This window comes from Gastrolobium bilobum, unplaced genomic scaffold (assembly GCF_033153095.1).
Source record: "Gastrolobium bilobum isolate Gb01-03AN ecotype WA unplaced genomic scaffold, APGP_CSIRO_Gbil_v1 utg966, whole genome shotgun sequence".
Taxonomy (NCBI): domain Eukaryota; kingdom Viridiplantae; phylum Streptophyta; class Magnoliopsida; order Fabales; family Fabaceae; genus Gastrolobium; species Gastrolobium bilobum.
In genome coordinates, this window is record NW_026899514.1 from 731,524 (window position 1) to 754,470 (window position 22,947).

The window sequence follows — 22,947 nt, forward strand, 5'->3', positions numbered from 1 at the left end:
AAGATAAAAAACATATGGAGACAAGTGATAAAAGAGTAAAATACAAGAGGATTTTTGGACTTTTCCCTTAATTATATAAATTGTGAATTCAATAGATCTATAACCAGTGAATTATAAAATGATATCAAGGTATTTAATCATAAATATTAAATAGCAAGTAAACTATTCCTAGTATGTTAAACAATCAATGAATTACTTATATTTTGAATAATATATTTAGGTTAATTTCTCATGAGAGTTGTTAGTAGGATTAATGGGGTTTTATGAGGAGGGTAGAGAGATTAAACAAGTAACATTTTGCAAGTAACATGTCAACAAGATTCGAACTTGAATCTCATTATTTGAGGATCAAAAGACTACCACTAGATCACTTTTATTTGTTGGCGCAATATTTATAATTTAATATTTTGTTATATATTATTTTAAATTTGAACCCGATTGAACCACTGACAAAATATCTCAACCAAATTAACGATTGATTCGAATTTTAAAACACTCTTTCAAACATCGGAGGTTGTGACTTGTGATATGTTGATATTGACATATATAAATTAAATATTATTTTATGGGAAAAGTATTTCTCATTACTGGAGATAAAATTATAATGACAAAAACTAATATAACCCTGCAATATATTATAATTACAAAAACACCTTAATTTTTGTCCCAAAACAACGTTGTTTTGAGCTCACTGTAGATAACTTTATCTCTGGTGACTGGAGAAATCTTTTACCCTTATTTTATAGTAATAAATAGTTCTTAAAAGAGAAATATATTTTAGAATTCATTATTAAATCTTGGGTACCAATCATATGTATTATGCTCCAAAAAAATATCACCTACTTAATTACGTACTTGTGAGCATGGCAAAAGGTAAAGGACAGTTTTGAAGCAGAATACAGGATGGCAGGACAGTATGATTCGTGAAACATTCCAAAAACTTTTTAGGGTGATTCATCATTTCAAAAAATAAAATAAAATCTTTAGTATCCAACATATAATAATGTACCCAAACTAGTAATAATGGATGTCTCGAGTCGAAATCCACACAACACCACTGGGAATGATAAAAATCAATAACCGAAGAGGAGGGAAATGACAGAAAGGCTAGCACTAACCATCAGATAGCAGAAAATAATGTCTTCGGTATTAAGATCATCACCATCAGAAGATAGAAAAAAGAAAATTAGTTAAGTACATTTATTCTATCACATTTTTATGATTAATGTTATATAAATCTCACTTATTTTTACTTTTAATACAGGCCTATGTACTATATGAATACTGAATACTTACTTCAGTGAGCCAAATCACTGTTTTGTGCTATTTACTCCGTTGTACCATGTTGCAGAAGGCGTACATTTGGCTAAATAGTTCACATTGCTAATAAAGGATGAACACATGTAACTAAGAAATTCGTTCGATCGGTTAACAAATTCTTATGCCGGTTATACTCACTTTCTTGGGTGGCGATCGAATTTCGTTTTGTCATTTGCAGTCTTCTGAATTCTTATTTTCAAGTGATCATCGGATACTCTTTTATTATGTTTTTTTAACATTTACACTTAGAAGTATATGTTAAAGAATTAAAATAATTTTTATTAATTAGTTATTAAATATTAAATATTTCTTTTAGAATTTTAAAATAATAAACACTTAAAAATTTTATTTAATATTTTTTATATATTATTCTTTAACATGTATTGTAAACTAAATTCTTATTGATTGATTTGGTCAAGGTTATGATTTTTTTTTTCTTTTTCAAATATATCTGTCGAATCATCGATTACCGATTCGAATATAATTAATTCAGTACTGGCTGGAAGAGACATCTTTTCATTATCATAAAAGCTTTATTTTTCTGAACTATATAAGCTTTGAGTATCTTTAACATTCTTTATGTAATATCTTGTTAGTTTTTCCAATACTGGTTGTAGCTAAACGTGTTTCCATTAATTTTCGAAAAACTCTATTTCTTTTTGTCCTCACTAGCCTCAAAAGGTTTCTCCAATAGGGTCTGTTTTGACTATTCTCTACACTTTCACAAGAAGTAATTCAATCCCTCACTGTACAAGAGTCAATTTGTTGCATGTCAATTTCGTACTCTATAAGATGGGACAATGACCATATTGTCACTTTTTTGGATAAAAATTTACTTGATTGTCACGCCTCAAAAAAAATTTGTCAAAATGCCACGTCACAATCTCGCTGGTCTGACAAGCGGAAATAGACTAGACATGTGTTAGCGTCTGAATGGTCAACCATTCTCGCTGGGCTGCCCAGCTAGAATGACAAAATGCTGACACGTGGCAAAAGTACAGGCATTCTCTGGATGTCTGTACTTTTGCTATGTGTCAGCATTCTATCATTCTAGCTGGGCAGTCCAGCGAGAATGGTTGACCATTCAGACGCTGACACGTGTCCAGTCTATTCTCGCTTGTAAGACCAGCAAAATTGTGACGTGACATTTTGACAAAAGAATTTTCAGACATGACAATCAAGTAAATTTTTATTAAAAGGGTGGCACAATGGTCAATGTCCCCCGTAAAGCTCCCTTTGAATACAAGTAGTAATTAAATTGTGAATTGGAGCTTGAATCAAAATACTTTCAGATTTTCAATTCTTCTATATTAGTTACTATAATTCGGTATATTTGTCTTACCGTTATTTTTAATTTTTTATTATTATTTTCAAAATTATTGGGTTGTTTAAGTAGTAGGTAATAATTTTGTTTGTTTTGTTATTTGAATTTTAACTTTGTTAAAGGATAGTTGTTATTTGAATTTTTTACAATTCAATGTTAGTGGATAGTTACTTTTATGGTTGACTTGTATTATCTATTTAAACCTTGAAATATTATAATAAAGATGATCAAATAAGAAGAAATATTTTATACACTTGTTTGTGTGCTTGAGGCCGTTCCCTCAATTGAACTCAAATCTCCTATTTTCTCCCAAAATACGTATATGTAACAACTTGGAGAAACGGTTGGAAAAATTTAGAAGGTACAGTTCAAACACTCTCCATTCAATTGAAGAAGATGTTCATCAAACTCTCTAATCGGTTAGATGCTCTAGTACCAACCACCAAACTCTCCCATTTTCATCGCTCTCATTTCATTTCTGAGGCTTCCACACTTAAATATTTTTTTCTTTCTCTCTCCATCAAATGAGTAACCTCGCTAAACACCTCAGATACCCCGACACACAAAATTTTGGAAAATATGCGTGTCGGACACCGACATGCGGTCAACATTTTGGGACACGCGGTCAACTCTTCGACACGTTCCGACACGTTTTTCTGACACACAGTCAACTCTTTTCGACACGCAGTCAACATTCTGACACGCATCCGACACTTTTTTTTTCTACTCTTAACTTTATTTTACTAACTAAACATAAAAAAAATAATTTATAAATCAATTTTTTTCTGTTATGAAATTTGACATTACAAATTAACAAAGTACGAAAAATTATTTTTATTTATATGAAATTTGAATATTTGATTGGTTATATGATTTATTATGGACTGTTATATGTATTAAATATAAATTAAATTATATATATTAAAAATATTATTTAATATCAAAACGTGTCCCAACATGTTGAAATATGACATTTTTTAGAATTAACGTGTCGGCGTGTCGTGTCGTGTCTCATGTCAGTGTCCATGCATCATAGCTTAACACTACCATTGCTATTAAAAATTTGAATACGATCCAATGAGTACCCTCGACCAATTAAGATCCCAAATTTTTGGTCGAATAAGTCATTCCCTTATGCAATTCTTTGAAAAGAGGAAAGAAAGAATTGTGGCCGAAGGACACTTTTCAATCAACAATAATGGAAAGACGGATATATCGAAGATAATTCAATTACTTGAAGTTGATTTTACTCTTGAGGACAAGAGTAAATTTTCAGGAGGAGGGAATCGTACCGTTATTTTTTTATTTTTATTTTCAGAATTATTGGGTTGTTTAAGTAGTAAACAGTAATTTTGTTTGTTTTGTTATTTAAATTTCATTTTTGCTAAAGGATAGGTGATGATTATCAATGTTAACGAGTAGTTACTTTAATGATTGATACTTGTATTATCTATTTAAACTTTAAAATATTAAAATAAAAAATAATCAGGGCAAAAAAATTTAATTATTGCATTTTAATTAAAAAATTACGTATTTATTGCAGTTTTAAAAATAATTACGGATCTATTGCACAATGTAACGCCTTTTTTGGGCGTCATATGTGACGCCTCATTTAGGCGTCTCTCACCTAAGGGAAGACGCCCCGTCTCTCACCTAAGGTTGACACGTGTCATTTTTTCTAAAAAAATAATAATTTAATCATAAAACTTCTGAAGGCCATAACTTTTGATTCGGGTATCCAATTTAGGTAATTCTTTTTTTGATTCCACATAACTTTTCGAGATCTACGCAATGACATCTCATTTTATATATTTTATTTCTCACAAAAATAATTTAAATTTAAATTAGGTAATCCTTCTTCCTTAGAGATTTAGAATATTTATTTAATTATTTCCTTTATTAATACAGATTTTTTAAATTGATTTTTGAGTTTAAATCACAAATCAAATCTTTATCTTGTTTTCCTTATTAATAATAATTGTTACTTTTAATTTAAATCACAAACAAAAAAATTTTATAATAAAAATAAAAAAATTTATTTTTTAAATTAAATCACACATCAAATCTTGATTTATTTTTTATATTAAATCACAAACGCAGAACTCAGAGGCTTTTGAGTTTAAAAATGTGACACGTGTCAACTCCTGACACGTCACCAATCACGTCTAAATTGAATTTTAATCAAGAGGGAATCACGCCTAATTTAGGTAATTTTATTTTTGAAAAATATTCATAAGCCATCATTAATTTCAGACCACGAATAATAACCCAGAAGCTTATAGCATTAATCATTAATTTCAGAAATATTATCCTTCTGCATTAAAGATTTAGAATATTTATTAAATTACTTTCTTTATTTCTACAGATTTTTCAAATTGATTTGTTAGTTTAAATCACAAATCAAATCTTTATTTTATTTTCCTTATTAATAATAATTTTTTTTTTATTTTTAATTTAAATCACAAACCAAATTTTGTTATAATAAAAAAAATTAAATCACAAAAGAATTACCTGAATTGGATAGTCGAGTCAAAAGTTATGGCCTTCAGAAGTTTCATGATTATTTCTTTTAGAAAAAAAAATGACACATGTCAACCTTAGGTGACAGATGTCTAAATGAGGCGTCACATGTGACGCCCAAAAAAAGCGTCACATTGTGCAATAGATCCGTAATTATTTCTAAAACTGCAATAAATACGTAATTATTTAATTAAAATGCAATAATTAATTTTTTTTGCCAAATAATCAGATAAAAAATATATTTTATGCACTTATTTATATCTTTGAGGCAATTTTCTAAATTCAAATCTCCTATTTTAGATGTATGTAAAAATTTGTAGAGATTTTATCGATAGCAAAAAAAAAAAAAAAAAAACTCAACGCCCAAGACCCAACTATACTGTTTCCTAATATCCTAGTCATTTCATAATTCATCGAGCTTGCAAAATTGCACATTGGTTGCGAGAAACGAAGCTTTTGGGTGACTTTCTAGGACCAAATATATGCTAAATACTGTTCTGTAGTCCGTAGGAAACTTCTACTTTAGCCAAATCAACGGCAAGAGTGGCAGACATGTTCCCTCTTAGTAGGTTTTGTCAATGTTTAGCAAATAAAAAGTACAATTCTTTATTGCTAAAAAAGAAAAGAAAAAAGCAAAAGTGAAAATGATTGATTTTGCAGGACTGTAAGAGGTAGGGTAACGACTACCATTCCTAATTCCGCAACGCCTTTTACTTCAAAAGAGTAGAGCAAGTGTATATACTACTTAGGACAAAGATAAACCTCTCACAATAAATTAAAAGGGTCATGCTAATCTATCAAGTATGATCACTTCAAATGCATTAGCTATGTCAGGGATGAAATACATGTTAAAAATAACACTTTTCAAAGGTTAAATATGATTACATTACGATCAATCAATTTTCATATGACACTTTATTGATATATTCAGAGATTTCAATGCCAAGTTTAGTTCTGAAACTTCTGTTTTTATTAAGTGCAACTCTCAGCATATCATAGTAAACTAGTAATTTGCAAACCGTGTCTACGCTTTAACCAATGACCTCGTCAACAGGCAACAGAGCCAACAGTAACAAATGCATGCATTAAAAGAAACAACTAGACTCAAAAACCAATACCAAACCCAACAAAGACATTTATACAGTAACACCACATCTCATATTTATGCTCTGTCTTAATCTTCCCATACTTATTCTGTTCTACTCTCTCTGTTCTTTTTCTTTTCTTTCTTATGGGCCCCTTCCGAAGCTAATGGAGTGCAAAAAATATTTGCCATTGCTTTAAGGTGGATTGTTGGCCACAATCTGAAAAGGCCAGTGCAAGAGAAGAAAAAGGGTTTCATCTGTGAGTTATGAGAGGGTAAGGAAAGTTAAGAGGGAACATGGAAGGTGCAGAGGAGGAGCTAGAGAGAAGAAGCATGTTTCTGAAAAGCTTGATACAGAAGAAGAAAGCCATAGAGCAACAAGAGCAGCATGACCACCTTCACAATAATGTCCGAATCAGAGCTTGTGACATGCCTCTTCCTTTGCAGAACCGTGCCTTTCGTTGTGCACGTGATATCCTAGATTCTATGCCAGGAAAAAAGCTTGATAGTAAACGTCTGGCCCTGGCCCTTAAGAAGGTTACTTTTTTTTATTAATGTTTTGTTTTAGTTTTGTTGGGGTAAATTTCTTTACCAAGATCTGTTTCTGGGTTCTGATCTTTTACCACATAGTACGAGGTCTGAATGGCCAATTTGGATGCTTTTGGAATTAGGAAAAATGCTCAGATATGGCATACAGTTATTCTTCCTTAATTTATTACTTTATGTTGGTTGTTTGATTTTGATGACTAAAGTACTTTTTGTTAATTCGTTCAACAATCTAGCTTGCACAATCAATGGTTTAAGGAACGCAAGTTTTATATGCAGATTTTGATTTTGGGTGTTGAACTGTTGATATTTTGTCAGTTGAGTGAACAACTATGGAACGTGTCTAATTGCTTGCTAGTTTCACTCTCTCAGATGGAACTAGGCTTGCTTGAAATTGGTCTGTTTCTTTATCTTTCTTGATGGTGATCTTTCTTCATGTATTGTTGGACTTCTACTGCCGATAGTACATATCTTGCAAGCACATGGTTTAATTGTTTGTTTGTGTTTGGTTGACTAAAATGTTTTTTTGTTAATGGTCATATGATGTCTTGAGAAAGTGCCTCTTTGCAAATAAGCAAGCGTAAGATTGCCCACATGGATCCTTCAGCTCACCCTCCCTAGTGGGAGTGGTTTAATGTTGCTTTGATGTCTAGAAATATTGCTTTCATATTTCTAAACTCTTATTTTCATAGTATCAAGCAAACTTTGCTTGAATTATTTTTTATCCTACACATTTTGTCTAGCTTTCTTCTAGCTTCACCATAATTACTCCTCGTTATCCTCAATATTCCTAGCTTACGCACACACACACAAAAAAAAAAAACCTTCTGTTCACTACAAACCTAAATTCACAAGTTCCAAATATTTCAATTCTGGTCTGGTTACCACCTGAATTTCAAGAAATCTCTGACCCTTCTTTCTTGAGCAGTGAGCACCCTCTAATATGGACTTTGTTTATAGACAGGTGGTCCACCCAGTAGTATAGTTGTAGTTGAGCACCCCTCTAGGCCACCATACAGTGGCAGCTCCTTAGCCTGGTGCTTGCTAAGTCTTACTGATTAACAGGGAAAATATAGCTAAACAATTCTGAAGTCCATACTAATAGACTAGTGTGAATGGTGAAGTCTTACATTGATTAAGAATAGATTAATAAAGGACCATATATGTGTAAGGACCCATTTGTCATAGGCTCGGCCAAAACTGCAGATTTATGGCATGTTTTGTTGGTTTTACTTTGAGTATACAGATGCAGCAATAGCCAATAGCTGATATTGAGCAGATTCATGAGTTTCCTCATGAGGAATGGATTAGGAATATGTAGATGAATTATATAAGTGGAATTAATAGAGGACCATATATGTGGAAGGACCCTTTGCCATGGACTCCCTTGGCCGAATATGTAGATTTATGGCATGTTTTGTTGGTTTTACCAATAGATGATATTGAGCAGACTCAGGAGTTTCCTTATGAGGCTTCACCAATTTTATACTCTATTTTATTGGAAAAGACTTGAAGTTTCAATAAAATGATAAATATGGGCAAACAGCCTCATGAGTATGGCTATAGGTTTGTTGGTTGTGATTATTAATGAATTTAGGTGGCTTGGTAGAGGTTATTTATGATGTCAAGAATGTTAGATGGTCCCTCATTTCATTGATGGGGGTCTTCCGGGATGGTAAGAATGTTAACCACAGTATGCATATCCTGGTTTTATTTAGAGCTTCTTGCTCACAGATCATGTGGATTAGTGGCAACCGAAGTGGTGTTTTTGTTCGGTGTATTTTTTATCCTTTGTTTCTTCACTAGACTAACAATATTTAAACTTGGATGAATTACAACTATATTTAGTATTAGATTACTTGCGAACCCTGTGATTATTTTTGGTGATTATCTTGATCTTTTTTGTTTTGGTCCTCTTGAGAAATGATGTTTTTTTGCAGAGTTATATTTCTCACTGCTCATATCTAGATGGAAAGTGACATTGGTGATCATTTTACCCCTCTTTCTGAATTATGCTACATGGTATGAACTACTTGATGGCTCATGACAGAAACATACTGATTTTACAGGAATTTGATTCTTCGTATGGTCCAGCTTGGCACTGTATTGTGGGTACTAGCTTTGGCTCCTATGTTACTTATTCTCTTGGCGGCTTCTTGTATTTTTCCATCGACAAGGTTTATATCCTTCTCTTCAAGACAGCTGTTGAACCATTAGACGGTCATTCATAACTTCCACAACTTCTCTGAGTTATATGCACATCTCTTTGGGAACTTAAATTTTAACAAAATAGACATCTGTGTTCTGTGAAGTATTTGATGCACTTCAGTTTGGATATTTCGTCCGTGGGAGAGCATTTCAGTGTGTAATTTGTTGTGACAAGCCACAGGATATTCATTCTTCACTCCACCTCAGAAGAAGAGAAATTTACCGAATCAATTCAGTTTAAAAATGTTTGTTGATTCTTGTTGGCTTATTTGTATACAAAGTGTTGCTTTATGGAGCATTTCAGTGTGTAATTTGTTGTGACAAGCCACAGGATATTACATTTTTTCTTTTAGACAATTGTGGGGCTCAGATCTCGCAGCTTCTCATTGAGTCATTGTTATCTAAATGGAATCTGTTTCAATATGATAGCTTTTTATTTTTTTAGTGTAAATTTTTTTTCTCATATCACACAGCTTTTTGACCACTGTAACTTTTAATTAACAATTAATTACCAAATTGACTCTGCTTATAAACTTTTGCAAAAATTTAACCTTTTCAACAAATATAATATCAATCTGTCAGTTTGACCGTTGACCCCTAAGATACCCGGGTATCCCCCTCCTTACCTGGGTATATTTCGCGAAATATAACTGTTCTTACATAACTTGAATTTTTATCTGAGTAAGGCACTCGGATACCCGTGTATGCAGTTATTTACCCGGGTAGGGAGGGAGATACCTGGGTATCTCAGAGAGCATATAAGCCATTCATCGATCATTGCACAATTGAGAGCATATAAGCAATTAGCTGATCTGGATGATGCACAAATTTCTCTGCTTGCCAAGGCAATAGCAGTATATCCTCATCTTTGGAACTTTTGTGGGGAGTTTAGTGAGCGCTTTCAAGCCTTGATGTTGAGAACTTTGGCGGATATGTTGTTGTTCCTTCGAGTTGAAAGCCCCATTAGTGTTACTTCTCAGCGAGAAAAGGAGTTCCATAGACTTTGCGATGCTGTTGTCCAACTTGGATTCGAGAGGCCATGGGTTGATGAAATGCGTCAACATGTTATGGTCAGGGACCCAGAGGTGGACCATGCGAGGGCTCAACTCAGTATGCTTTGCGAGAGGCATGATCATCTAACTCGCGAGCTTCGCAAGACAAAGGATGAAATTAATGACTTTGTTGATGCCCAGAAGAAGTTTCACGATTTTTTAGATATGGAAGTTCCACCTCTAGCAATTAAAAAAACTACTAGCAATTAGAAGTTCCACCTCTAGACCATGGTTTGTGTGGATTTTCTGATTCTTCTCTTTAGATATGGATATTGGACTTCTTTGCAATGCTTCTAAGATTTAAACCTTCCAAGGATGAAACTTTGATTTGTTAAGATAATTCAGGATCCAATTGTTTTTTCCGATTTTAAGGTCATTTTTATATCGTTTTATAATGTAAGGACAATATAAAACTGGGAAAGAGCAAAACTGGGAAAACTGAGAAATGCCAAGGTTCCCTGGGTCCTATTTTTTCAATCTGTTCATAGTCCTATTTTTTCTTTTCCCAAATCCGCCCCTGTTGTCAAACCTGTGATCTTGCTATAATGAATAGATACACGCGTATTCCCTCCTTACCGAGTAAATAATTCAAGTCATTTCTCAGATTTTGAACAATACCCGGGTTCTCACTTGACTATTCGAGTAGGGTGAAATTTTTAAAATATACTTGGATAACCGCTTATGTACCCGGATATTTTATGTTGTGCACAGTAAAACAGGAACAGATGAATAATATATTTTGATTGAAAGTCGAATTGATAATTAATTATTAAATAAAGCCTACTATAATCAAAAAGCCCACATCACACCAGCTTTGACTATATGATTTTGTTGACATTATTTTTGGGTCCACATAGACCTACAAAATTAGATAGCGTAATTAACCCATCTGGGAAAAAAGGTAATTACAAAAAGAGAAAGCAGAAGTTTTCTTTAGAGACGAAAGGCGATTCTAAATTATTTTCAGATATTGCTGTCAACACACAATTGGGGGTAAAATTAAGGAAAGAGTGCTCGGTTATTTTCCTTTGCAGATCAAGGACCTTCTATGCCCTTTTACTTTTAGTGGTATAACTTAGAATTGCTAATGTCATCAGTTGTGGTGGATATACTCAGTGGCACTGGAAGTAAATTTTAGCTAGTTCGAAAAGACCCAACCAGTTAGAATTCAACTGGTATTAAGATTGTACTGTTTTTAAAAATTAGCTGATGTAAAGGGAAAATTTTAATATCATCCCGGACCATATAATATTCATGTGCTTTGTATCACATAACTTTTTTATTTTACCCTTGTTTTTTTACATATTTTTTTATTTTACCCCCTATTTAATTAAAGGAACAAGTGCTCTAGGACCACACAATTATTGCTCAGTGCCAAGGCACCATCTAAGTAACAAGCAAGGCACCACCTAAGTAACAAGTGACTTTTTCACTGGATATACTTGGATTTACCTATTTGTGTTTAAAATAAGTTAAATTCGGTTCATCATTTCTTTTGGGGGATTATATTATATTTTTATTATCTTTTTATTACTATTAGATTAAATTTAAATTAATGGTCTCAAATATTATTTTACTTCTCTCTTGCTTATTTTCTTAATTAATTACACCCTTTATTTTTGTTCTTTTAACCATTGATTTAAATATAATCTAATAGTGAAAAAAAATAGTAGGAAGATTAAATAATAATGATAGAAAGACTAAATAAATAGTCAATATCGCCATTTTTTTAGACCAATAATAATAATAATTTAAGCCTTCATAAAGCTCTATTAAAATTATGATTTTTTTTTCCCTTGACTTTTTCACTAATGGTTAAAATTCTTTATTTTATTTTATTTTTCTAATGTAAAATTGATCTTTAGCTTTGATGCCAATCCAATTGAGACGGTCCTCGTGTGTTTTACGTGCATTACCGTCAACCATATTTAACTGTATTAACGTGTCACACTCTCCTTCAATTGAGATCTAATCTTAGCTCCTTCTCGTATCAAGTTCTTTTTATTTTATTTTAAGAAACCTGGCTATGGTTGCTGCCATATGTTTGCATTTAGAGAATAAAGTGAAGTCAAATATGGAAGAGTCTTCCAAGGCTTCCACCTCTTCTCTTAGCTTTATAGTTGAGCAAGTACAAGCAGAACCAGAGCCTCCTCACGAGGCTGTGTTTCTCGTCTTAGCTTACCTTCCAGTGTACGAGCTTCTAGTCATGTCTCAAGTTTGCACATCACTAAGGGATGCAGTGAACGATGATGTATTGCCATGGCTCAATGTTATTGTCGAAAGGCCTCTGAATTCGAGACTCTCTGACGAGATTCTAATGAAAATAACCTCCAAGGCCAATGGTAGGCTCAAAACTTTGGCTTTGATGAACTGCATCCACATTACCGATGAGGGGCTCCAAAGGGTCGTAGAACAAAACCCTCTCATAAACAAGGTATTAATATCCAAAACCCATGTTTTAGATTTCTATTTTGGTCATCTGATTCAACGGTTTTCTTTAAATAAGCAAAGTTTTTAGTCTGTCTTGAATGAAATTATGAGGTTGGTTTTAGCTACTTACCAAGTAGGTCAAATATTGAATTCAATGGATAACAAGTGTCTGGCTATCCTTGGTTGGTATTTTCCATAAAATAGTTGAAAATTGACACAGCTACTTGACAAAAGGGTGTCATATACATCTTGAAAACCAAGTTTAGAGAAGAAACTGAATGCATAAAAGAGGAAAAATTAAGTTTTGATAAGATACAATATTTAATATCCAAGGCAGTGTGAAGGCACCTTGGAACTTGCTTCCAACATAGTAGGATTTGAGTGTTGTCTCATTTCTGGTTTCATTTTCGTTATAGCTCCATATACCAGCATGCACTAGCTTAACCCCTGAAGGAGTTCTATGTTCCGTGAAAACGCTGTGCCAAATGAGCAACTGCTTAAGCACCTTAAGTTTAAACGGCATCTACAACCTGCAGAAGGAGCATCTTGACATGCTTGCCTTGAACCTCAGAAAGAACCTGCATTTAGGGGAGCAACAACCGCAGCAGCCTATCTACTATCATGAACGTGGTAGCATTTCATTATTTAAGCAAGAAGAAAGCCACCGGATTATTGATTTGGAGATATGTCCCAAGTGCTTTGAGGTGAGGATGGTTTATGATTGCCCCAAAGGGATGTGCAAGATGAGGGAATGGCCCCTAGCTCATTGTAGGGGATGCATATTTTGTATTCCAAGGTGTGAAAACTGTGGTGAATGTATTGGATCCGAAGAAGCGGAAGAGGGTGCCTGTGGAGATATCTTGTGCCTTGAATGTTGGTTAAAGCTTCCCAAGTGCAGTTTCTGTAACAAACCATACTGTAAGCAACACACAAGTTGGTGGTGCACTTCTTCAGACTCTTTATTCCTCTGTAAAGTTTGTGATGAAAATTCTCATGGATATACTTACACTGATGTTCTGTAATGAAGTGTTAAGCTCATGATAAGCTAAATTATCATGCCTCGCACTATGTAGTTTTGTTGTAACTTGTATATAAAGATTATAGCACTATAGAAATTATTGCTGATGAATGATGATAGTATTTGCATTATGTGTGGACCATATCCTGGTCATCATGCCAAAGACAAACATTCCAATGGATGCAAGAGACAAAATAATTCCAATTAAAAGAATATAAATTATGGTTAAAAAAGGCCCTAATAAGGTTACAACAATCATGTCTAATAATTACTCTGGTTTGTTAGTACAAAATTCAATGGACAACTCAGAGGTACAATTGCTGATACACATTTTGATCAACCTTGCCACCCTTTGAATTCTCAACAGGAGCAAAACAAAATTAGGCATGCTGCAATGCAATCTTCCGTAAGGCAGTTGAAGAGGATTGCTCCATGAATTATATTCCAATGATGAACAGGTAATGTGCCTAGTTTTACATGACAACTGCACTAAACAGTAAAACAACTAGAATCACACAGCTTGTGAAAGATCCACCATTGTAGTAGTATTGTGACAAGCAACCCGAACTTGTGGAATTAGATGGGGCCAGTGACGTGCCGTTTATTCTGGTGCCATTTTTACCGTGACTGTAGTTCACCACAAATATGCAACCAAAACAAAAAAGAATAAGACAGAACACTTTAGCAGACAATGTAAAGTCACTTCACAGCTTTTGGAGCTGAAAGAGAAGAGGCTTGGAAAAAGACACTACTAAGATGTCAGCAAAATAAGAACAAGACTAGCACATATAATCGGGAAAGAAATGACAACAAGCACACAAATGTAAGCTCGATAGATCATACCTTCCTGGAAATATACAAGAACCATGACCTGTAACAATTATAACATAACAAATGTCAGTTGTTAAAATGCTAAGCAATTTTAAATAAAAAACTGATGATGCTAGATTTTCGATGATGTATAAAAAATGTGAGTCAACAGAAAATGGCCAACAAATAGAAAAGATGCGAAATTTTAAGAGATTTATTCACACCAACTGATAAAAGATGGCAATCACTAAGATTCCCACGCTTCCTGTCAAAAGGATGCGAAGCAAATTGAATTCAAAAAGTACTCATGTAACAAGTTCTTTCAAATATAAGTACATAACTAATGAGAATCAAATATACAGAAAAATGAAGAACAAAAACGGCCATATGGTCATCCATAAGTTGAACAAATATTTTTGTGAAACAAACTGATAAGCAACATGATTTTAATACCAATATTTTCATACTTCTTGTCAAAAGATCAATTCTTTTCTCCCCAATAAAATAAAGGTTTGATTGCCATTTTAGTCCCCGTAATATTTCAATGTCACGATTTTGGAAGATGCCAAGTGTTGAGGTGGCACATAGTTAGGTTATGTGCTAGTTAAATGGCTGAGGTGTCAGATAAGTTACTTAAGTGCCATCTGAACACTTTTTGTCACCAAATTGATGTCTGATCTAAGATTGAACTACATGAAAGAACTTTAAAATTCCAGAGACCAAAGGTGTAATTAAGCCTAAAACAAATTTCATCATAATTCACCTTACTTGTAACCTGTAAGTCTATCAAAAGCTGGTTATTGTGTTAGGGTGCAAACATGCATATTTCCTTATTGCCTCTAATTATGGTGTACTACTGGCTTTACAAATAACTGTACACATACTTTTATTGCCAATTCAAATATAAATATTATGTGAGTGCGTAATGCCATACTTGGGTCTGTGGTGGTGATGGTGGCAACCCCTTTGAAATCACAAGTCCCAGGAGATTTAGCCATCTTTTGATAATATGCATTGAAAGCATATGTAGCATGTGCAACTACATTATCTGGTTCATAACATGGTTGACCCTGCAGCAAAGGGGAACAATCCACCTTTCCTGGTCCACAAGCCCAATCAAGTGCTGCCTGTAGCATCTTAGGGTCAGCATTGCTCTTTGTGACACAAAACGTTTGATTTGTTGTATCATTTGCAAATATAATTCCAGCACCGGTCAAGTGTAAGGTATACACTGGTTCTCCATTAGCATAAAAAAGCCCCCAGTTCTTTTCTGAGACTGGACCTGACCTTAAGTCTTCATTATAAAGCTCATAAATATATGTACTGACCGCAATTCCAGGATGTTTAGGAGTCCCCGTATTGTTTAGGACATGTCTGATCAAGTTACTGTTGTAAGTGTTAGCATTATCAACAGTTGCATCTGACTCAGATGAGTCACCTTTGGAGGGCCATCCTGACTCAGTCACCAGAATAGGGACATTGGTGAAGTTCAAATTAGACATTGCAAAATAAGCAGCATCAACAACTGCATCAAAAACATTAGTATAATGCAGGAGAGTATTGGCATCAACAGCTTCCTTATTCGGAGGTAGGGGGCGGAATAAAGCATAATCCAGTGGGATTACACCATTGGATTGCTGGTAATCATAATAGGGGTATACATTGAGCATAAAATATGAACCTGTTGATTGCAAAAATTTAAGCAAGGGAACCATGACTGGATTCCAAGTACGATTGAAAAATGCTTGGGAAGGTGGGAAAGAGTCAAGTATGACAGAAGAAGAGTGCGGACTAGAGACTTTAATTTGCCTATCCAGATTAGCAGCAACAAGAGCCGAGTGAATGAATTTCAAGGCAGAGACTAGAATAGGTGCAGCATTTGGGAGGGCAGTTAGAACCTCAGATCCAACAGCTATGGTAGTGATGTTGGTAGCAGGTACATGACCTATGACATTTCGAGAAACCCAGTTTGCTGCAGTGGCATTGGACTGACCAATGCCAAGTAGCTGGTCATTGGGAACAGAAACAGTTACACGGATTCCTGTGTTGGCAAGTGCAAGAAGCAAGGCTCGATCAGCATCATAGAGTCTGACATGTTGGATACTTTGAGCCTTAAGAAGGGCCACAATCTCTGTTGGACTCGGCATGTCAGATACATCTGAACCAAGGTTGACACCTATAAAAGCATCTGTAGGAAACAAAAAAAAAAAAAGAGGTGCCGTCAAATTAAGGACTTCCATTTTAACAAAGTGACCATGTGATGCTGTTCACAAACTGCAAATGAGAAATGAAAGAATAATGAAACTTCAGCAACCATCCATCAGAGATAAAAAAGGAAAAACATTGTACATTGATATATCAATCCAAATACAAAAAAAGGATTTGTAAATTAGTGATATTGACTAACTTACAAGAGCATCTGAGGTATAAATCCTCGATCTCAATGTAAGGCACTTCAGGGTAATCAAATAAATGCACTAAAATTTCAGCAAAAGGATGCTAAAAGTCTAAATAAACCTTCAGAAACAAAATGGAAGGACAATTGGGACATTAAGATGGTATCTCATAACCTACAATGTATGTAAATATACCCCTAGGAGTGTTATAACCCCTACTTTTGCAGACCCCGAGTCAAATTCTGGAATAAAGCATAGTTGGAATCAAGACTCTATACCATAATTGCAAGTAGTTCTAACAAAATCCAGCATTTGGGTTACCCGTCAAAGATACTACAATAACTGTTAGAGAAATATAAAATCATTAAAGCAGCCTCACCCAACAGCTTAAGCTTTTGGGTTAAAATGATTATTTACAATAACAAAAAGTATGACAAGGATATAAAAATGATTGAATTGTTCTTCGAGCAAATTAAAATCCTTAGATGCAATTAAATTAGTAGTGACTAGTGAGTGGTGACTGTTAGAGAGATATAATATAAAAACTATTAATGTAACTTCTTCACCTAAGAACTTCAGCTTTTGGTGAAATAGTTTTGTACAATGACACATGATACATTACCTGAATAGTTCATATTTGATCATGAACCATGACAAAATTCAACGTCAGTTTTTTTTACCCGTCACCCCATCTATGTTTCATGTGTTCTTATCTACAAGGGTAGGACCCTAGGAGACATGGATTTAGCCTAAAGAAGGGTAACGATTAACATACTCAAATGATGGCTAGTTGGTAGATTACACATCAGAAGCACCAAACTACCAGCCAATTTATATTTGTTAGAGATTCACTTTAATTCGCAAGCAACAAATTATATGATAAAGAATTAGTTGCTTACATTGTCCAGGGGAAATGCAGAGGTCAGAATGAAAAGCCACCACCCCCATCATTTCTTAACTAGTGAATACGATTAATTGAATATATTATAGAAGAAAATTGTTAGTTACACGTAGATGCTAAACACGGAATCTCACAAAAGACAGGTGTTTGTCATCAAATGTCAAAATCACCACCAAAACTTTTCCTCACTCGCTGAGGCTGATGTTTTTCATGTGGCATGTGAGGATTCTGTGTAACCATTATTGCCAAATCTAGGATGCAAATTATCTTGATACTGCTGATTATCCATTTATAATTACCCATATTTTATATTTAATGTTGTGGATCACTATGTTCAACTCTCTTGGCAGTTTCACTACTACAAAGCAGTTAGGTTGACTGACAAATCCAATTGAAAACGAAAATGTATCCTCTCATAGTCTCTCATGTTATAATTTGAGAATTTTTGTGTCTATCTCTTTCTTCGTTAATAATAATTGAAAATATTTTTCAAATTTTGTCATTGGCTTCCTCAATAAGGGTATTTCAGTCTGTTGACATTTTCTATAAAAATGCAGATGCAATTAAGTGCAAACTGCAAAGTAACGGCGTGATGAGCTGGGACGCAATATAAGATTGTTCCCACAATTCCACCAAAGATGGGTAAGGACAGATTATAGATTCTGTACAAAGGAAAAGATGTTCTCACATCAAACACTCTGCTTTGCTCAGCAATATATATATATATATATATATCTATATATATATATATATATATATATATAAAATATATAATTAAAGATAACCATAAGACAAGCAAATATTAACTATTAGAGATCAATGCCACTTTCAATGTGAGTTATCAAAAAGACTAGGCTCAAACCCACTTGGAGAATGTAGTCAAGGACAGATAGAACTATTTATGGCAGGAAGAGGTTGATGATGAAAACCATAGAAAGGAAGAAACTTACATCCACCAGCAGAAATAGAGTTTGCTAGCATGAAAAAAAGCATTATCCTCATCATCATCAGCAGCAGCAGCAGCAGCAGCACAGCCATGAAAGCTCACTTGAAAAGAGCACTGCATTCACTGTAAAATTCAAAGAAACTCAGAACAGAAAACTGGAAAAGGAAACGGCCCAAGAGGAAAGAAGGGAAGTAAACCAAAAAAATTGAAAGAAGGTAGAAATTTTGGAATTTTAGAGGGGATGGGAGGGAAAAGCAAACGAAAGTTTGCTCCTTTTGAGGCCCTTTGGGAGAGAGAGAGAGAGAGAGAAAGTGGTGGGTACTGTGATCATCTGAGGTGGATGAGAGAGACATAGGCTTTCTTTTGTTGTTGCTGTGGTCAAACGTCAAAGAGTTTGGATTTGTGCCAGATCATAGTGCGTGTGTATACGTGGAATCCAACGGCTATGATTAACGTGGAAGCTTTTTCGGTACTCCGAAAGTACTTACATTCCTTTATAAAAGAGTAAAAATATAAATAAAAATTCAAATGGGATAAAAATTTTACTACGTTAAATTAATATTTGATATATCATCAATTTATTTATTATTTGTCTAATCCGATTCGAGGATAATTCTTCTAAGATAATTTTTTTTTTCATTTTCAGGAAAATAAGCTCTCTCTTTTTTGGTAATAAGAAAATAAGCTCTTTAATTATCTCTTGAATTAATGGTTATTGATGCATTAAATTAATATTTGGATCTGTATCAGCATATAAACCAATAAGTATCTATCTTAGAATTTTTAAAATTTAGATAAAATATAAGAAAAAAAATGTAAAAATTTTAAAATTATACAAAGTATAAATAATGATCTTTTAATAAAGTTCAAATTTAAGTTTAAAATAGTTAAAAATGAAATGTATATTTTAAAAAAAAAACTAAAAAAAAAATTCTTATTTAATAATTTAATATGAAGCTAGAGGTGAATTATATTTGTATATCTTTACAAATATTTCAACCACGTTTAAATTTAATCCAAGTTAGCCGGAAGTGAAATAAAATATACAAATATGGTTTTTTTTATAGCCCAAATATAGTTTAATAAATTTTTATTTATTTATTTTTAGAAAAACTAATTTTATTCAATTAATTTTTGATTTTTTAAAAATTAAGCTAATTATTCACCTAAGAAAATTAAGCTAATTTAATTCAGTCAATTAATCTATATTTTTTATGACTAAATTTATACTTTTATTCCAAATAGTTTTAATGACTCACATACTTATCTTACTCTTCATGCATCAACTCCTCCCCAATTAGATGTTATTTTATACATGATTAAATGGCTCTCTTTTTTCTTGTCTTGTATTACCTTTTATTTATTTATTTATTTTATCTAATGGGTTGAGCTGATTTTGGCCCATGATTATGGACTTGAAAAATAAATAGTGGGTCGAGATCAATCACTTAATGTTGTCAAAATCGAGTTTTTACGTAGAAATAAAAGAAAATGGTATAAACATAAATCGTAGAAATGACACAAAATATAAAGTTTCTACTACTTAAGGTCAAGATACAGAATTATATATATAGGGCTTATCGTTTCTCAAGTTGTTTGAGATAATTTTATCTCCGGCTACTTAATCATAACCGTACAAAGATAGATCAATGATGATAAAGGAATGGAGAGAAAAAGGGAATCATAAATATTCAAAGGTAAATCAATTAATATAAGGAAATAGATAAACAAAATGACATAGTTTTTGGATGGACGGAGATAAATATATCTCAAACTGCTTGAGAATATATATATATATATATATATATATATATATATATATATATATATATATATATATATATAGGATCATTTGACACTAGTGTTAAATTTTAAATTTGACACATCATCTGAGAGCCATTAGATCAAAAAAGATCAATGGTGTCACATACTTGCAAATCAGAGTCGTTGATCTTTTTTTATCTAACGGCTCTTAGATGAGGAGTCAACTTTGAAATTTGACACTAGTGTCAAAGAATCCTACCTCATATATATATATATATGAGGAGAGATATTCTTACTTCCAAATTTTCTACTACCAACTCACTACCTATCTAATCACCATTGGATCAACATTTTCTCTTTTTTTAAAAACTTTTTAGCATTCTCTCTCTTTGATTCAATGGTGATTAAATAGGTAGTAAGTTAGTAGTAGAAAATTTTGATAGTAAGAATATTCTCCCTCTATATTTATATGGAGTTTATATTTCTGCAACTACTGTACATGTAGCAGTCAAATACTTGTCCTATATACGTGAAAGCATTAAATGTGAGAAATCATAACCATACATAAGATGAAAGTATTAAATGCGAGGAATCATAATCATACACTTGTCATTGTTGTACGTAAAGCGGCTGTAGAAATCATAACCATGTGTATATATATGTAAAAAAAATCACATAAGTCACTACTCAAAATTTAATGAATAACTTCATATTTAGAATATATAAGTCACATGATTATATAAGACATAAGTCTAAAACAAAAAAAGAGAAAATTGAGTTTTAAAAAAATGAAAAATAGGGTTTCTTTAAAAAATAAAAATAAAAATATTGAGCTTAGGTAAAAAAGCAAAAACTTACGTTTCTACCATTTTTTACGCTTCTACACGGCATTTCTACCCGTTTTTACTAAGGACCATTTTTACTTACATTTTGAACGTTTTTACACTGCGTTTCTATCGTTTCTAACGTTTTTAGAGTAATTTTTTACAACAATGTGTATGTGAGATAGGATCCTTTGACAATGGTGTCAAATTTTAAAATTTGACACCAAACCCTAACCGTTGATTTTTGTCAATCAACGATTATCATTTATTGGGAATTAATTAATAAGTTTGATTGTCAAAAATCAACAGTTAGTATTTGGTGTCAAATTTTAAATTTTGACACTGATATCAAAGAATTCTGCCTATATATTTATGTTTTAGGGTTTAATATTTCTACAGTGAATACATATGTATAAGTTATCTCCATTCACTCCCACAACTAGGGGTGTTCATCAACCAATCCAAACTGATTCAAACTGCGGTGACCAAACCGAAAAACCGATAACCGAATAAATCGAAAATCGAAAAAAATCCGCAAATTTTAATTGGATTGGATTGGTTTTTGGATGGGCTGATGAAAATTGATCCAATCTAAACCGATTCAATATATTAATTTTCCTCTACCTACTTGGGCCTTTGCCCTCTACCTACTTGGGCCTTTGGCTAATCATAACCCAAAAATTTCTAAACCCAAGACCCATCAACTAAACCAAAGAAAAAACCTTGTCACATCTCATCAACAAAATTCCATCTATGTAGAGCTTCATATCTCATTGCCCAAAAAAAAACTATATTATCGTTCACTGATGCTTTTGTATTTCAAAAAAAAAATTACAAAGCCAATATATACAAAAGATGTTATTTGCACAATAATCAAGAAACTAATTTTAGGATTTTCGAAACATCAAAAATCGATCCAATCCAAACCGAAAAAAATCGGATCGGATCGGATTTAAAAAAAAAATCCAAATCAAATGGATGATTATATGATCAAACCGAAGGTATTTGATCGGATGATTTTTGCTTCCAAAACTGATCCAACCCAGATCGCGAACACCCCTACCCACAACGATGTCATTTTGGGGTGAATAATTAAAAAATTATAATTATAAAGACTATTATAATTCTGGAATAAATTAAAGTTACAAAAATATATTAATTTTTGCCCTAGAATGATATTGTTTTGGACTCAATATAAATAATTTATCTGCATTCATTTGAGGGGGAAAAACGAACCATTTGTTTTATGATACAAACTATGAAGGGTGAAAAAAGAGGAAAACAGAAATAACAACAGGGAATATTTTGATTTAATCTAAAAAATGACTATTTCTGACATTAGGCATAGAAGAATTAGATCAAGAGCTGAAAAAGGAGGTGGAGAATGGTACGTAGATGAGCAACAATAGGATATTATTCCTTATTTGCATGACTTTCCTTTTATGTTATCCTTTATTGGACATTTTAGAATGTGGGCCTTTATCAGGTCCATAACATTGTGTCTGCTTAAGAGTTTTTTAACTTCTTTTTAACTTCTTCGATGTTGGTTACCTCATGTCAAGCCAACTCATAAGCGAAAGGCCCTTGACATAGACCGAAAAAAAGGATGTGAACTTGAACTTTGGAATCAAGACCGTGAATCAGCAAAGGTGGTGGTGACATGACAAAGATGATAGGTCACATATGTAGTGGCTAACTGATGGTGGTTGGTGCTAAGTGGTGGGGGTGGGTGATATGCCTCCAGCATATGTATAAATCTAAGCCAAAAAAAGAAAGAATATTGATCAATACTGGGTAAAAAGGG

The 22,947-nt window shown here is 33.1% G+C and overlaps 3 protein-coding genes across 4 annotated transcripts; 2 read left to right on the top strand and 1 right to left on the bottom strand.

The window, feature by feature from the left end:
• The first annotated feature begins 6,399 nt into the window (after positions 1–6,399).
• On the top strand, positions 6,400–9,384 carry LOC133290889 (uncharacterized). Its single transcript, XM_061489035.1, has 2 exons — positions 6,400–6,785; positions 8,864–9,384. The coding sequence occupies exons 1-2, from the start codon at positions 6,546–6,548 to the stop codon at positions 9,023–9,025; spliced, it is 402 nt and encodes a 133-aa protein (XP_061345019.1). The 5' UTR covers positions 6,400–6,545; the 3' UTR covers positions 9,026–9,384.
• A 2,708-nt stretch (positions 9,385–12,092) lies between these two features.
• Positions 12,093–13,610, top strand: LOC133290877 (F-box protein SKIP28). Its single transcript, XM_061489019.1, has 2 exons — positions 12,093–12,488; positions 12,901–13,610. The coding sequence occupies exons 1-2, from the start codon at positions 12,129–12,131 to the stop codon at positions 13,504–13,506; spliced, it is 966 nt and encodes a 321-aa protein (XP_061345003.1). The 5' UTR covers positions 12,093–12,128; the 3' UTR covers positions 13,507–13,610.
• A 263-nt stretch (positions 13,611–13,873) lies between these two features.
• On the bottom strand, positions 13,874–18,724 carry LOC133290882 (glucan endo-1,3-beta-glucosidase 3). Of its 2 annotated transcripts, none has more exons than XM_061489026.1 (4): positions 18,566–18,724; positions 15,247–16,500; positions 14,346–14,373; positions 13,874–14,129 (listed from the first exon to the last, which is right to left on the bottom strand). In XM_061489026.1, exons 1-4 carry the CDS (start codon positions 18,645–18,647, stop codon positions 13,976–13,978), a joined length of 1,518 nt encoding a protein of 505 aa, XP_061345010.1. In that variant the 5' UTR covers positions 18,648–18,724; the 3' UTR covers positions 13,874–13,975. The 2 variants fall into 2 exon arrangements, with proteins under 2 accessions (XP_061345010.1, XP_061345009.1); XM_061489025.1 differs by having other exon boundaries at positions 18,560–18,724.
• Between the last annotated feature and the right edge of the window lie 4,223 nt (positions 18,725–22,947).

Coding starts and splice junctions, on each gene's coding strand:
- LOC133290889 (XM_061489035.1), top strand. CDS start 6,546: ATGGAAGGTGCAGAGGAGGAGCTAGAGAGAAGAAGCATGTTTCTGAAA. Junction 6,786..8,863: donor TGGCCCTGGCCCTTAAGAAG/GTTACTTTTTTT, acceptor CTGATTTTACAG/GAATTTGATTCTTCGTATGG.
- LOC133290877 (XM_061489019.1), top strand. CDS start 12,129: ATGGAAGAGTCTTCCAAGGCTTCCACCTCTTCTCTTAGCTTTATAGTT. Junction 12,489..12,900: donor AAAACCCTCTCATAAACAAG/GTATTAATATCC, acceptor TTTTCGTTATAG/CTCCATATACCAGCATGCAC.
- LOC133290882 (XM_061489025.1), bottom strand. CDS start 18,647: ATGGCTGTGCTGCTGCTGCTGCTGCTGCTGATGATGATGAGGATAATG. Junction 16,501..18,559: donor CTCTATTTCTGCTGGTGGAT/GTAAGTTTCTTC, acceptor TGTTTCCTACAG/ATGCTTTTATAGGTGTCAAC. Junction 14,374..15,246: donor CATCACCACCACAGACCCAA/GTATGGCATTAC, acceptor TAATTGTTACAG/GTCATGGTTCTTGTATATTT.